We start from the raw sequence: 14,544 nt of genomic DNA on the forward strand, positions 1-14,544 counted from the left end.
AGATGTCCTCACTGGCCACAGTAATATGGAGATGTCCTCACTGGCCACAGTAATATGGAGACGTCCTCACTGGCATCAGTAATATGGAGACGTCCTCACTGGCCTCAGTAATATGGAGACGTCCTCACTGGCCACGTAATATGGAGATGTCCTCACTGGCCTCAGTAATATGGAGATGTCCTCACTGGCCTCAGTAATATGGAGATGTCCTCACTGGCCTCAGTAATATAGAGATGTCCTCACTGGCCTCAGTAATATGGAGATGTCCTCACTGGCCTCAGTAATATAGAGATGTCCTCACTGGCCACAGTAATATGGAGACTTCCTCACTGGCCTCAGTAATATGGAGATGTCCTCACTGGCCTCAGTAATATAGAGATGTCCTCACTGGCCACAGTAATATGGAGATATCCTCACTGGCCACAGTAATATGGAGATATCCTCACTGGCCACAGTAATATGGAGATGTCCTCACTGGCCTCAGTAATATGGAGATGTCCTCACTGGCCTCAGTAATATAGAGATGTCCTCACTGGCCACAGTAATATGGAGACTTCCTCACTGGCCTCAGTAATATGGAGATGTCCTCACTGGCCTCAGTAATATAGAGATGTCCTCACTGGCCACAGTAATATGGAGATGTCCTCACTGGCCACAGTAATATGGAGATATCCTCACTGGCCACAGTAATATGGAGATGTCCTCACTGGCCTCAGTAATATAGAGATGTCCTCACTGGCCACAGTAATATGGAGATGTCCTCACTGGCCACAGTAATATGGAGATATCCTCACTGGCCTCAGTAATATGGAGATGTCCTCACTGGCCTCAGTAATATAGAGATGTCCTCACTGGCCACAGTAATATGGAGATGTCCTCACTGGCCACAGTAATATGGAGATATCCTCACTGGCCACAGTAATATGGAGATATCCTCACTGGCCACAGTAATATGGAGATGTCCTCACTGGCCTCAGTAATATGGAGATGTCCTCACTGGCCTCAGTAATATGGAGATGTCCTCACTGGCCACAGTAATATGGAGACGTCCTCACTGGCCTCAGTAATATGGAGACGTCCTCACTGGCCTCAGTAATATGGAGACGTCCTCACTGGCCTCAGTAATATGGAGACGTCCTCACTGGCCTCAGTAATATGGAGACGTCCTCACTGGCCTCAGTAATATGGAGATGTCCTCACTGGCCTCAGTAATATAGAGATGTCCTCACTGGCCACAGTAATATGGAGACTTCCTCACTGGCCTCAGTAATATGGAGATGTCCTCACTGGCCTCAGTAATATAGAGATGTCCTCACTGGCCACAGTAATATGGAGATGTCCTCACTGGCCACAGTAATATGGAGATGTCCTCACTGGCCACAGTAATATGGAGACGTCCTCACTGGCCTCAGTAATATGGAGACGTCCTCACTGGCCACAGTAATATGGAGACATCCTCACTGGCCACAGTAATATGGAGACGTCCTCACTGACCACAGTAACATGGAGATGTCCTCACTGGCCACAGTAGTATGGAGATGTCCTCATTGGCCACAGTAATATGGAGATGTCCTTACTGGCCTCAGTAATATGGAGATGTCCTCACTGGCCACAGTAATATAGAGACGTCCTCACTGGCCACAGTAATATGGAGATGTCCTCACTGGCCACAGTAATATGGAGATGTCCTCACTGGCCTCAGTAATATGGAGATGTCCTCACTGGCCACAGTAATATGGAGATGTCCTCACTGGCCTCAGTAATATGGAGATGTCCTCACTGGCCTCAGTAATATAGAGACGTCCTCACTGGCCACAGTAATATGGAGATGTCCTCACTAGCCTCAGTAATATGGAGATGTCCTCACTGGCCACAGTAATATGGAGATGTCCTCACTGGCCTCAGTAATATGGAGATGTCCTCACTGGCCACAGTAATATGGAGATGTCCTCACTAGCCTCAGTAATATGGAGATGTCCTCACTGGCCACAGTAATATGGAGATGTCCTCACTAGCCTCAGTAATATGGAGATGTCCTCACTGGCCACAGTAATATAGAGACGTCCTCACTGAGTACCAGGTCGTTTGACTCCGTGTTGCTTCACACAGGCTGAAGCTTTGCAAAGCCACCTGCTCTGCAAGTTTGCAAACCATGACTGACACCCTATCCCTTTGCTGTAGAGTTTTTAAGGAATCTGTGGCCATGGGCCACTTGTAAGACCTGGCCTGGAGGAAATGGACCGTCCCACTACCATCCTGTGTTCGCTCCAAAAATAAAAGCCCATGCATTACTTTTATTTTGCACTGCAATCACAGCTATGCATGTGACTTCTTTGCGCATCCTGGGGGATACACAGCGACCCTCGCATATAACACCGGTCATTGCCTCACACGTATACATCATATAGACTCACAGTGCTGTGCAAACGTCTGTCAGAGGTACCATAAATGTTGCAGTGTCAGAAGCTTCAGCCATAAAAGGGTTAATAGTTTATTATCATTGAGCTAAAAACAGAGTGACTAAAAAAAAGAGAAATGCATCTGGTGACCGCCCGTCGCCTCCATCATCAGTATCTGGTGACCGCCCGTCGCCTTCATCATCAGTATCTGGTGACCTCCCGTCACCTCCATCATCAGTATCTGGTGACTGCCCGTCACCTCCATCATCATCAGTATCTGGTGACTGCCCATCCCCTCCATCATCAGTGTTTAGTGACCACCCGTCCCCTCCATCATCAGTATCTGGTGACCGCCCATCACCTCCATCATCAGTATCTGGTAATCAGGGCCGTATTTAGAGTTTCTGCTGCCCTAGGCACTATTAGTGCTGCCTCCCCCTTTGGTGAGTATGACACTATCGGCAGTGACTTTGCCATAAATTGCTGATGTGAAAGTCGTCTTTTGCAGCAGATCCGGCAGTTTTTCCGCATCTACCGCGTAATGGATCACTTACCGCAACACTGCGTTCGGCTTCATTCATTCCCTATGGGACTTGCGGACATGTGCGGCACTTGCGGTTTTGCCACGATCCGGCAAATGCAGTACTTACAGCAATGGAAAGAAACACTGCCAGCAGTGTATTTTGTATCACCACAAGTGCAAAACCGCAATTGCTGCACATGTCCACAAGTAGCCATCACTACCTGTCCCTGCACCTTCCTAGCTCATCCCTCTCTGACCTAAAACTACACTATAAAGCTTTAGAAAAACAATGTATTAACTGACATATTCCTCTAATAATAAGGCTCCAGGCTACGGCGTACACTGGGACGGGCAGTCTCCGGGTCTCCATTCTCTCGCTGTGCCACCCTCAGTCCCTGACTCACTGCCTGTGCACAGACCTCCCTCCACCGGACCCGGTAATCACCGCTCGCAGTTGAGCGACTTTTACTTTTTTAGGATCGAGTCTTGTTTCGCGAAACCCAACTTTCTCAAAAGTCGAGTCGGCTGAAATCAGCCGATTATTGCGAAAAGTCGGGGGCCGACCGAAACACGAAACCCAATGCAAGTCAATGGGGGAGCATAGTCGGCAGTGAGTGGAGGACAGGAAAACACCTAGAGTGCCCATTTTACTGGCAAAAACATCCATTCTTATTTCTTAAGCTTGTCAATCTTAATTTACTTTATAATAATAGTTAGCATTGAAAACAGGAGGTCATTTGGCTAAAGTTGTGGGGGGTAGGGCTGGCTCAAGATTTTCGTGGGCCCAGGAAATCTGGACCACGTCACGGCGGTGGAGCAGGGAGAGGTAAGTATTTCAACTTTGCAAGTGCTGTGATCCTGAGCAAGCAGTGGGGCCCACTAGTTGGCACTGGCACAGGGCCCCTCATAGTACGGCGGTGTGTTTGACGGCGGGTGGCGCCTCCCACCGGCAAAGGCACTTTTGCGCACTATGAGAGGCCCTGTGCCAGTGACGTCGCCAACAAGTATTCCTCCCCCCACCTGATGACGGAACCTGCACTTTCATCTGCACCTTCCTCTTTGCCCCCGTGTAAGGTGGTATGGTATGCGGGAAGGGGAACCTGACTTTCAGCAGGGTCAGATTCTGGCTGTGTAGAGGGCAAGGGGAATGTAGTGGTCTGGGCCAATATACCAGCAGACTCATCTATCACTGGCTGGGCAATGGGCAGGATGAGGGGGAAACACAGATATAGGCCCAAAGAATAAAGTAGGCTAAATGCAGTTCAAAATTGGTAACCGGACTAAACAGACGGCATTGCTTTGTTCAGTGGAGGACAACTGTAATGAGTGGCAGACACAGTTACTAGGCCCAAATAAGTAAGTAGGCTAAAAGCGGTACTGGCACAGGGCCCCTCATATTACGACGGTGTGTCTGACATTGGTTGTACACCACCACCGTTAGAGACACTTCATTGTACTATGAGGGACCCTGTGCCAGTGCCGTCGCCCAAGAGTGGGCACACCCACCTGTCCAGGCAAACAGCACTCGCACGGGTGCTTGCGCCAAGTGGTGACCACGGCCCTGTGGGGAGAGTCAGCCCATTTAGGGAGGTATAAAAATGGCCTATGGTAGACATTCAGCAGCTGCAAATGGAGGAATTGGAACAGTCAGTAAGAAGAGGCCAAAAGCAAGACATTTATCCAGCAAGCTACGTGTCAGCAGGGGAAGGTGGGGCAAAATAATTTGAAATCCATGATTGGTTCATTTTAATGAAGGTTAGATCATCAACATTTCAGGGAGCCAGACGAGTCCTTTTTTCGGTCAGTATTGAACCCGCAGCACTGAAGACTCTTTCTGATAGCACACTAGAAGCAGGGCAAGCGAGCTCCTGTAATGCATATTCTGCCAATTCAGGCCAGGTGTCTATTTTAGATGCCCAGTTGTCACGATTCACACCGTGACCGTCACCCCTACGTCACGGATCGGGGTGACTTTAGGCCAACAGACGGCTATCACATGTGCAGGGGGCTTATCTTAGTTATCCCTCCACTGCTGGAATGTGATGAAAAAATACACACACAAGTCTATTGACCTCTTAGTTTACAGCAGGGGCTTATTTTTGGTATCTCACCGCTCTTCAATATACCACGAACTGCAGGGATTTATGTATATCCCGCTTACAGTTCCACTTGAAATTTGCAGCACTCTGGCGCCCCCCTTACTCTCAGGTCAGACTAGGTACTGCACCTAGGGTAATTAGTCGCCAGAAAGGCTGCCTGTTGTGCACTGGCTATTGGGCACGCTGCAGCGACGCGATAAACTACTCCCACTCAGGCAGGAACAATAATTATCAACGCCGCCGTCGCTACAACGACTCCCAAATACCCAGAACTCGGTATGCTGCCACCAGCTTCGATTAACGGGTCCGAAGCTAACCCAAAACAGTAGCGTAATTCCCTTCAGAAGACTTAGGGTACGTTTTAGAGTAGGAAGAACGAATCTAGTATTTTAAATATTTTACTCCATAAAATTAGGCAGTGTTTTATCAAAATATTACAAGGATGTTACAAAAGTGACAATTTAAAATATGTACAAGGGTAATTATAAAAATAACAGGGATTAAATGAGAATGTTTAATGTATTTGTCTATATTTGCCCCGTATTCACATGTAAAGCGCCATGGAATAAATGGCGCTATAAAAATGTATAATAATAATAATAATAATAATAATAATAAAAGTTAACACTTACATGTGTTCAGGTCATTTCAAGGCTAAACCATGCTGGTAGGTGGAGTCCCCAAATGTCCCAGTGCATCAGGAGGTCGTGGGTAGGAACAGCTCCTCAGGTAAGACTCAGACTGGAAGCTGGGTTAAGTGTAGAGACTTTTAAACCCCAGCCTCATGACATCACTAAAGGGGTTGGTTTCCTCGGACCCTCCCATCTCCTCAAACATACTAAATTTAACACAAAGTTTTATAATGCTCGCATCTCCGCATGCCAGAATCCCAGCACACCCTCATTCAGCTTATTTTAAAATTGGTTTTCTAATTAAACCAAATTTGGGCTAGTTGGGACATACAGTTCCAGAGAAATCCATACATTTTTACCTGGTGGAATTAGAGGCTCGTGCTTACAGTGGCTCATAGATCCGCCGATGGAGGTTAGCAATATATACTTATTATTTTTCTAGCCCAAATCGGTGGCCCAATATCTTACTGTAACCGAACAAAGAACCGCATGTCTTTGAGAAGGATATCTGACCAGTTCTAGCTGGAGGGAGATTTGTGCCGCTACAAGCGCAATAAACCTTCCTGGGCTTGGGGGCAAGGCAGAGCATTGAGAAGAATAGTTTCACACACACATAGAAGCAAAGAGAGACAGAGAGAGAAGGGGGGGTTTTGCCCACAGCATGGGTCTAACAGGCAAAGCTACAAAATCATATGACATTTCATACAATATCGTGACAGTCACCAGATACTGATGATGGAGGCAGCAGACGGTCATCGGATACTGATGGAGGCAGCAGACGGTCACCAGATACTGATGATGGAGAGGACTGGAGTCACCAGATACTGATGATGGAGGCAGCAGATGGTCACCAGATACTGATGATGGAGAGGACTGGAGACACCAGATACTGATGATGGAGGCAGCAGATCGTCACCAGATACTGATGATGGAGGCAGCAGACGGTCATCGGATACTGATGGAGGCAGCAGACGGTCACCAGATACTGATGATGGAGGCAGCAGATGGTCACCAGATACTGATGATGGAGGCAGCAGATGGTCACCAGATACTGATGATGGAGGGGACTGGAGTCACCAGATACTCATGGATCTACATTTCTCTTTTCTTCAGTCACTTTTGCATTTTGCTAATTGATAAAAATAAACTATTAACATTTCTATTTTGACAGTATTCTTACTCGACAGCATTTTTCCACAGCTGCCTAAATCTTTTGCACAGTGCTGTATTTGCACACTCTGTGCGGCAGAGCTCAAGCCTAACCAGACGCTAAGCAAGGTGCGTCACTAGAGTTGGAGGCCGTCCATTGAGGTCACCTTGTTGCTGGTGTATAGATTACATAATTATGATCAATGCTGTAAACATGGCTGACTTGCACTCAGTAAAGGCAGAGCGCTGGGGATAAGTGTCTGGTCATCAGCCACGGCATACCGGCCCTTTATCACTGTATTAGTTCAGAGAACAGACGCCTTAAAACTTTTTAAAACTAACAAAAGAAAATGTGTGAGATTGCTCCTGCAAGGCAGTCAACATGTGAGTAAATGATGGCATCCATCCCCTTCTATCTCCAGGAACTGAAACCATATGTGAGCAGGAAAACGACATCATCTGTGCAGAGGACACTTTGAGGCTAATAGGTCAGTAATGGGGGTTAAAGCTTAGAGATGTTTAGTCGGGGTCAGTAATCTGTGTGGAATCAAGGATTCAGTAAGGTGAGGGACGGTTGAGTCATGGAGGAAGGATGTTGATGGCAGTAAGGTTAGGGAAGCTGTGCAGTGAGTGGTGGTAGGTTCAGAGATGCAAGGCATTGATGGGTGGTAGGGTCATACATGCATGCCAGTAGGGTCATGGATGTGGTAAGGGTGGTAAAAATGCAGGACATTGAGGGGCAGTGGATGGTGAAGAGTGCTGGATGGTGATGGGAGATTTTGTCAGGAATGCCAGATGGTGAGAGTTGGTGGGGTCAGAAATGCTGGATGGTGACAGGCGGTGGGGTTGGGAATGCCAGATGGTGAGTGACTGTGGAGTCCGGAATTTCAGAAGGTGAGGGGCGGTGGGGTCAGGAATGCTGGATGGTGAGCGGCGATGGGGTCAGGAATGCCGGATAGTGAGGGCGGTGGGGTCAGGAATGCCAGATGGTGAGAAGCAGTGGGGTTAGGAATGCCAGATGGTGAGAAGCAGTGGGGTTAGGAATGCTGGATGGTGAGCGGCGAGGGGGTCAGGAATGCTGGATGGTGAGCGGCGATGGGGTCAGAAATGCTGGATAGTGATGGCAGTGGGGTCAGTAATGCCAGATGGTAAGGGGCTGTCTGGTCAGGAATGCTAGATGGTGAAGGGTAGTGGGTCAGGAATGATGAATGGTGAGGGTTGGTGGAGTCAGAAACGCCAAACAGTGATGGGCCATGGGTTCAGGAATGTTGGATAGTGAGGGACAATGGGGTCAGGAATGCTGGATGGTGAGGGCCGGTGGGATCAGGAATGCCGGATGGTGAGGGGCAGTGGAATAAGGAATGTCAGATCGTGAGGGGCGGTGAGGAAAGGAATGTCAGATGGTGAGAGGGTGGTGTTAGGAGTCGAGTTTCCTCTGCTGCACAGGGGGAATCTCGATCCGTCTCCGCTGCAGTCTCCCATTCTCCTCCAGCTGCAGTGGAGTCTGCTCAGCGGGGACGTCGCTCCCAGTGTCTTGCTCGCTCTCACTCTGTGCAGAGAGTTACTGCTGCTTCTTCAGCTCCTGCCATTAAAGTCAGTGCTGGTCAGCGGCGAGCGGACTTCCCTGGGACTAAGTCCTTGTTTGCGCACACTGAGCATGCCCAGAGCAAGATCTCCCGTTGGAGATCGAGGGTCATGTGCTCTGGCTCTGCAGCGCATTCCATTGGTCCTCTTGGCAGGCCCTGGAAGGGCAAAGTTTCTGTGGCCACTTCCTGTCCTGCAATTATATAAACTGCGCATGACCGCACGGCCATGCGCTAGTGTACAATTGAATACGTGTGTTTGTTGTGAGTGCAAGTCGTTCATTAAATACCCCTACCCTATTGTATGACTGTTCGCGTATGGAGTATGGCTGCTATCTAGCGCCCGACAAATCACTCAACGTGTCACACACGTATCAGCGTCTATTGCTGTGACCGCCAGTGCGGCGCCACGCGCCAGTAGTGCGCTTCCTGACCCACGTCTGGGTGCTTAGTGGTGCCTGCCAGCACGGCACAGTTCGCACTTCGGTGCTCTAATTATAAGAGTTGCCTAACACACCCTGTTGCGGTGTTGTGTCAGCAAGTGGTCTAATCGGACTTCAATCCTAGTTGGGGTTAAGTTCGCTGACTGCTTGCTCGCCTTCTATGTGCGGTACCGCGATCCTGTGATGCAACAGGATCGCTTCCTTCACGTTGGGTGAAGTTTAACCCACGCGAGTATACTTATGAGTACCGCCATATAGTCCATCATTACTCAGCAGCAGGTTCCATCTCTGCACGGTGGACCCCGGGCTACGAACGCACCGTACACTATCAGTCTTATTATTTGGTGCGTTCCGCTAGCCCTAACAGGTGGTGGGATCAGGAATGTTTGATGGTGAGGGGCGGTGGGGTCAGGAATGCCAGATGATGAGGGGTCAAGAATTCCACATAGTTAGAGGTGGTGGAGTCAGGAATGCCGAATGGTGAGGGGTGGTTGGATCAGGAATGCAGGATGGTGAGGGGCGGTGAGGAAAGGAATGTCAGATGGTGAGGGGTGGTGGGATCAGGAATGTTGGATGGTGAGGGGCGGTGGGGTCAGGAATGCCAGATGGTAAGGGGCTGTCTGGTCAGGAATGCTAGATGGTGAAGGGTAGTGGGTCAGGAATGATAAATGGTGAGGGTTGGTGGAGTCAGAAACGCCAAACAGTGATGGGCCGTGGGTTCAGGAATGTTGGATAGTGAGGGACAATGGGGTCAGGAATGCTGGATGGTGAGGGCCGGTGGGATCAGGAATGCCGGATGGTGAGGGGCAGTGGAATAAGGAATGTCAGATGGTGAGGGGCGGTGAGGAAAGGAATGTCAGATGGTGACGGGTGGTGGGATCAGGAATGTTGGATGGTGAGGGGCGGTGGGGTCAGGAATGCCAGATGATGAGGGGTCAAGAATTCCACATAGTTAGAGGTGGTGGAGTCAGGAATGCCGAATGGTGAGGGGTGGTGGGATCAGGAATGCAGGATGGTGAGGGACGTGGAGTCGGGAAAAATCGATGGTGAGGGGCAGTTGGGTGAGGAATGCTGGAAGGTGAGGGGAGATATGGTCAGGAATGCCAGATGGTAAGGGGCGGTCGAGTCAGGAATGCCAGGTGGTGAGAGTTGGTGGAGTCAGAAATTTCAGAAGGTGAGTGGCAGTGGATCAGGAATGCAGATAGTGAGAGGCGGTGGGGTCAGGAATGCCGGATGGTAAGTGGAGGTCCGGTCAGTAATGTCGGATGGTGAAGTGTGGTAGGATCATGAATGATGGATATTGGGAGTGGTGTGGTCAGTAATGCCGAATGGCGAGGGGCGGTGGTGTCATGAATGTCAGATGGTGAGGGGCGTTGGGGTCAGGAAAGGCGGATGGTGGAGTTAGTAATTTTGGATGGTGAGGGGCGTTGGGTTCAGGAATGCCAGATGTTGAGGGGCGGTGGGGTCAGGAATTCTGAATGTTGAGGGGCGGTGGGGTCAAAAATTCCGGATGGTGAGCAGTGTGGCCAAGAATTCTGGTTGGTGATGGGCTGTGGGACCAGGCATTCTGGATGGTGAGGGCCGATAGGTTCAGGAATGCAGGATGATGAGGGCCGGTGGGTTCAGAAATGCCAGATGGTGAAGGGCGGTGGGTTCAGGAATGCCAGATGGTGAGGGCCGGTGGGATCAGGAATGCCGGATGGTGAGGGGCAGTGGAATAAGGAATGTCAGATGGTGAGGGGCGGTGAGGAAAGGAATGTCAGATGGTGACGGGTGGTGGGATCAGGAATGTTGGATGGTGAGGGGCGGTGGGGTCAGGAATGCCAGATGATGAGGGGTCAAGAATTCCACATAGTTAGAGGTGGTGGAGTCAGGAATGCTGGATGTTGAGGGGCAGTGGGATAAGGAATGCTGGATGTTGAGGGGCTGAGGGGTCAGGAATGCCGGATGTTGAGGGGAAGTGGGTTAAGGAATGCTGGATGTTGAGGGGCTGTGGGGTCAGGAATGCCGGATGGTGAGGGGCAGTGTGGTCAGGAATGCTGGATGTTGAGAGGCTGTGGAGTCAGGAATGCCGGATGGTGAGGGGCAGTGTGGTCAGGAATGCTGGATGTTGAGAGGCTGTGGAGTCAGGAATGCCGGATGGTGAGGGGCAGTGTGGTCAGGAATGCTGGATGTTGAGGGGCTGTGGGCTCAGGAATGTCGGATCGTGAGGGTCGGTGGGGTCAAGAATGTCGGATGGTGAGGGGCGGTGGGGTCAGGAATGCTGGATGGTGAGGGGCAGTGTGGTCAGGAATGCTGGATTTTGAGGGGCTGTGGGGTCAGGAATGTCGGATGGTGAGGGTCGGTGGGGTCAAGAATGTCGGATGGTGAGGGGCGGTGGGGTCAGGAATGCTGGATGTTGAGGGGCTGTGGGGTCAGGAATGTCGGATGGTGAGGGTCGGTGGGGTCAAGAATGTCGGATGGTGAGGGGCGGTGGGGTCAGGAATGCTGGATGGTGAGCGGATATAGGACAAAGTAATCTGGTTTTCCCATCGTCTTGTCAGATAGTGAATTTTCTGGTACTCATGATCATGACTCACAATCTCCTGTTTTGTAGTAAATGATCCAATCTCCCATTTGTCTCCATCTGGGAATGTGGACGACGTCCCTCTGTAATGGGCCCAGTGTCTGATGGGACAGAGCTCTGCCAGGTATCGGCACAGAAATAATGTTCTTTTCTCTGCCGTATTTAGAGACTTCATCAGATGTCGAGAAGCCGCTGTGTGAGTGTCAGACGCCGTGTTCAATGGTTCGATTTGGGAAAGAACTGTCCATGGTGAAGATACCAAGCAAGTCCGCGTCTAAATTCATGGCCATGAAATACAACCGGACTGAAGAATACATTAAGTGAGAACGCCCAAGCACTGGGCAGGAAAGAAACGTGAACCGACAGTCAGGAGGCTATTTATGCTCTTTTCTATCTTGTCCTTTATCATCTTCTCATTCTTTTCCTTCTTATTCTTACCTTCATTCTGCCTCTTTATATCTTCACCCTTCTTCTCAATCTTACACTTTCTTTAACTCTACCTTTTTCACCTATATTTCCTCTTCTCTCTTCTCTTTCTTCAGTCATTCTACAGTACTTCCATTTTTTGTCATCTTTTCAGCCTCCTTCTTCTCCTTGTTCTTGTCCTCCTTCTTCTTCTTAGTAATAATATTCCTCTTTTTTCATCTCTCTCTGCTGCTTCTTTCTTTTTTTAATTTTTCTTCAGTATGTCCTTCTCCTTATTCCTTTGCTCCTGCTCATTCTTCCTTCTCTCTTTCCCTTTGTCACGATATGGTATGAAATATCATAAGTAGTTCTCTTGCTAGCCTGAGTGGGCTAAGCCCCCCCTTCTTGGAGCACAGTTTGAGCTGCAAATTCCTGGCTTTCCTTCTCTGAGAGTATGGGGGAAGAGAGGTTTTATTGCCGAATGGAATTTACGACCGGCATTTCCTGTGTAAGCTCTTGTTCAGCTATAAGGGAAGTAGAAACTTGAAGAATCCATGAAAGATTCTTTGTTTAGTTTTTGTTAGATATTAGGCAAACGATTTAAGCTAGAAATACGAAAATATATATTCGTAGTCTCACTCTGTGTATCTACACACCCCATGAATCTCGGGCTTCTAACTCCATCTGGTAAAGAAGTAGGGTTTTCTCTGTAAATATGTATCCCAGATAGGACATATTTGATCTCATTAGAATGCTCACGTTAATCCGAGATGAATTATGGGTTTGGTATGACTCTGTCATGTTTTGTAGTGAAGTTATAGAAATTAGAGAGAATAGTTTAAAGTTTAGGCAGAATGTAGAGAGAGGAGGGTCTGGATAAGCCAGCCCTTCTGTGATGTCACAGCCTCCAGGTATTAAGTTGTAGCAGGCTGCCCAGGGCACGGTCTTCTGCTGATTTCTCCTTCTGGACTGTTTTGTCCTATTGTCCTGGAAGAGCTGAGTACCTCCCATGGACTGGGATGTATGGAAACTGCACTAGCCTGGATGCCTGCAATGCTTTTAATATGTGAGTGTTATCTTTTCTCATTTATTCCCTTTATGTTATAATTACCCTTGTACATATTTGCAATTGTCTCATGTATAACATCTTTATAAACTATTTTTGATAAAGCACTGCCTAATTAATTTTAATGGCATATACTATTTTATATTAGTTCTTCTCCATGCTCTAAAAGCCGTACCCTGGCTCTTGAAGAGAATTACGCTACTGTGTTGGGTTAGCTTCGGACCCGTTTTATCGAAGCTGGTGGCAGCGATAGTGTGCTGACTGTTGGATGATGCTGAAGCAACTGCGGGTTTGATAATTATTGTTCCTGCCTGTATGGGAGTAGTTATCGCGTCGCTGCAGCGTGCCCAATAGCCAATACATAGCAGGCAGCCTTTCTGGCGACTAATTACCCAGGGTGCAGTACCTAATCTGACCTGAGAGTAAGGGGGGCGCCGGAGAGCTGCAAGTGTTAAGTGGAACTGTAAGCGGGATATACATAAATCCCTGCAGTTCGTGGTATATAGAAAAGCAGTGGGATACCTAGAATAAGCCCCTGCTGTAAACTAAGAGGTCAATAGCCCTGTGTGTGTTTTTTCATCACATCGTGGAGTGGAGGGATAACTAAGATAAGCCCCCCTGCACATGTGATAGCCGTCTGTTGGCCTAAAGTCACCTCAATCCGTGACGTAGGGGTGACGGTCACGGTGTGAATCCTGACCCAGTGGTGACAGCGGTCAGGGGAATCGTGACAATTGGTGGCAAGGCGGTGGGATATCTTAGAGCATTAGTGATTTGGTTTGAGTAATCATTCCTCTCACTAAAAACTTGCAGAAAGTTCTTGCGAGGACTCTGCGCAAATAAGTTTGGAGAACGAACTCAGTGCTTTTTAGTTGTGAGACAATTGCGTACTGGTAATTATCCCTTCCCTTTCTCTTCGTTTTTCTATCCTATCTTTTATTTGGCAACCATGGCTGCGAAAGGGGAAGCCTGGTACAACCAGCAGAAGATGGACATTCTTGCTGGGATATGCACGTACCATGGCCTGAACCCCCAGGGTAAGACCAAGATCCAAATGGTCGCTGAACTGGTGCAATTTGAAGCAGACCAAGCCAGGTCACAGAGCCCAGAGGCCGCAGAAGCCAGCACAAGCGAACATGGTGCTGCAGCAGAGGTCCAACCACTGAATACGGGCCCTACTGGCAACCAGGGGGGTGCAGACCTCCTCCTGCAGCTGGCTCTGCAACAATGCTCCGCAGATGACCTAGAGAGACGTCTGCAGCTGATCCAGTAATACCAGGAGCGAGCCGAGCGAGAGGCCCAGGCCCAGCGAGCCGAGCGCCAAGCCCAGCGAGAACATGAACTGGAGATGCTCCGGCAGGGGGGGATGCCCTCCACCGCCCAGAGACGTGAGCCCAGCAGCGCTCAGATACCTAAGCCCCGGCCCGATCACTTCCCTGTTATGGAGAAGGACGGGGACTTGGACACTTTTCTGCGGGCCTTTGAGAAAGCCTGCAGACAGTACCAGCTGCCTACAGATGAATGGGCACGATACCTGACACCAGGGCTGAGAGGTAAAGCTCTGGAGGCGTTTGCTGCCCTCCCTCAAGAACAAGATGGTGACTATGAGGCCATCAAGCAGGCTCTGATAGCCAAGTACCAGCTTACACCCGAGGTGTACCGTAGAAAGTTCCGGACCC

The 14,544-nt window shown here is 49.3% G+C and overlaps 1 protein-coding gene across 1 annotated transcript in view; it reads left to right on the plus strand.

Annotated features, from left to right (window-relative positions):
• The window catches only part of LOC138641583 (acid-sensing ion channel 1C-like), a 172,448-nt gene that overhangs the window by 122,190 nt on the left and 35,714 nt on the right, over positions 1 to 14,544 (plus strand). The window contains exons 5-6 of the mRNA XM_069729071.1: positions 7,225 to 7,290; positions 11,561 to 11,714. Of these exons, the coding sequence (XP_069585172.1) occupies positions 7,225 to 7,290; positions 11,561 to 11,714 (220 nt within the window). The remainder of the gene's footprint in view (positions 1 to 7,224; positions 7,291 to 11,560; positions 11,715 to 14,544) is intronic.

This window comes from Ranitomeya imitator, chromosome 6 (genome assembly GCF_032444005.1).
Source record: "Ranitomeya imitator isolate aRanImi1 chromosome 6, aRanImi1.pri, whole genome shotgun sequence".
Classification (NCBI taxonomy): Eukaryota; Metazoa; Chordata; class Amphibia; order Anura; family Dendrobatidae; genus Ranitomeya; species Ranitomeya imitator.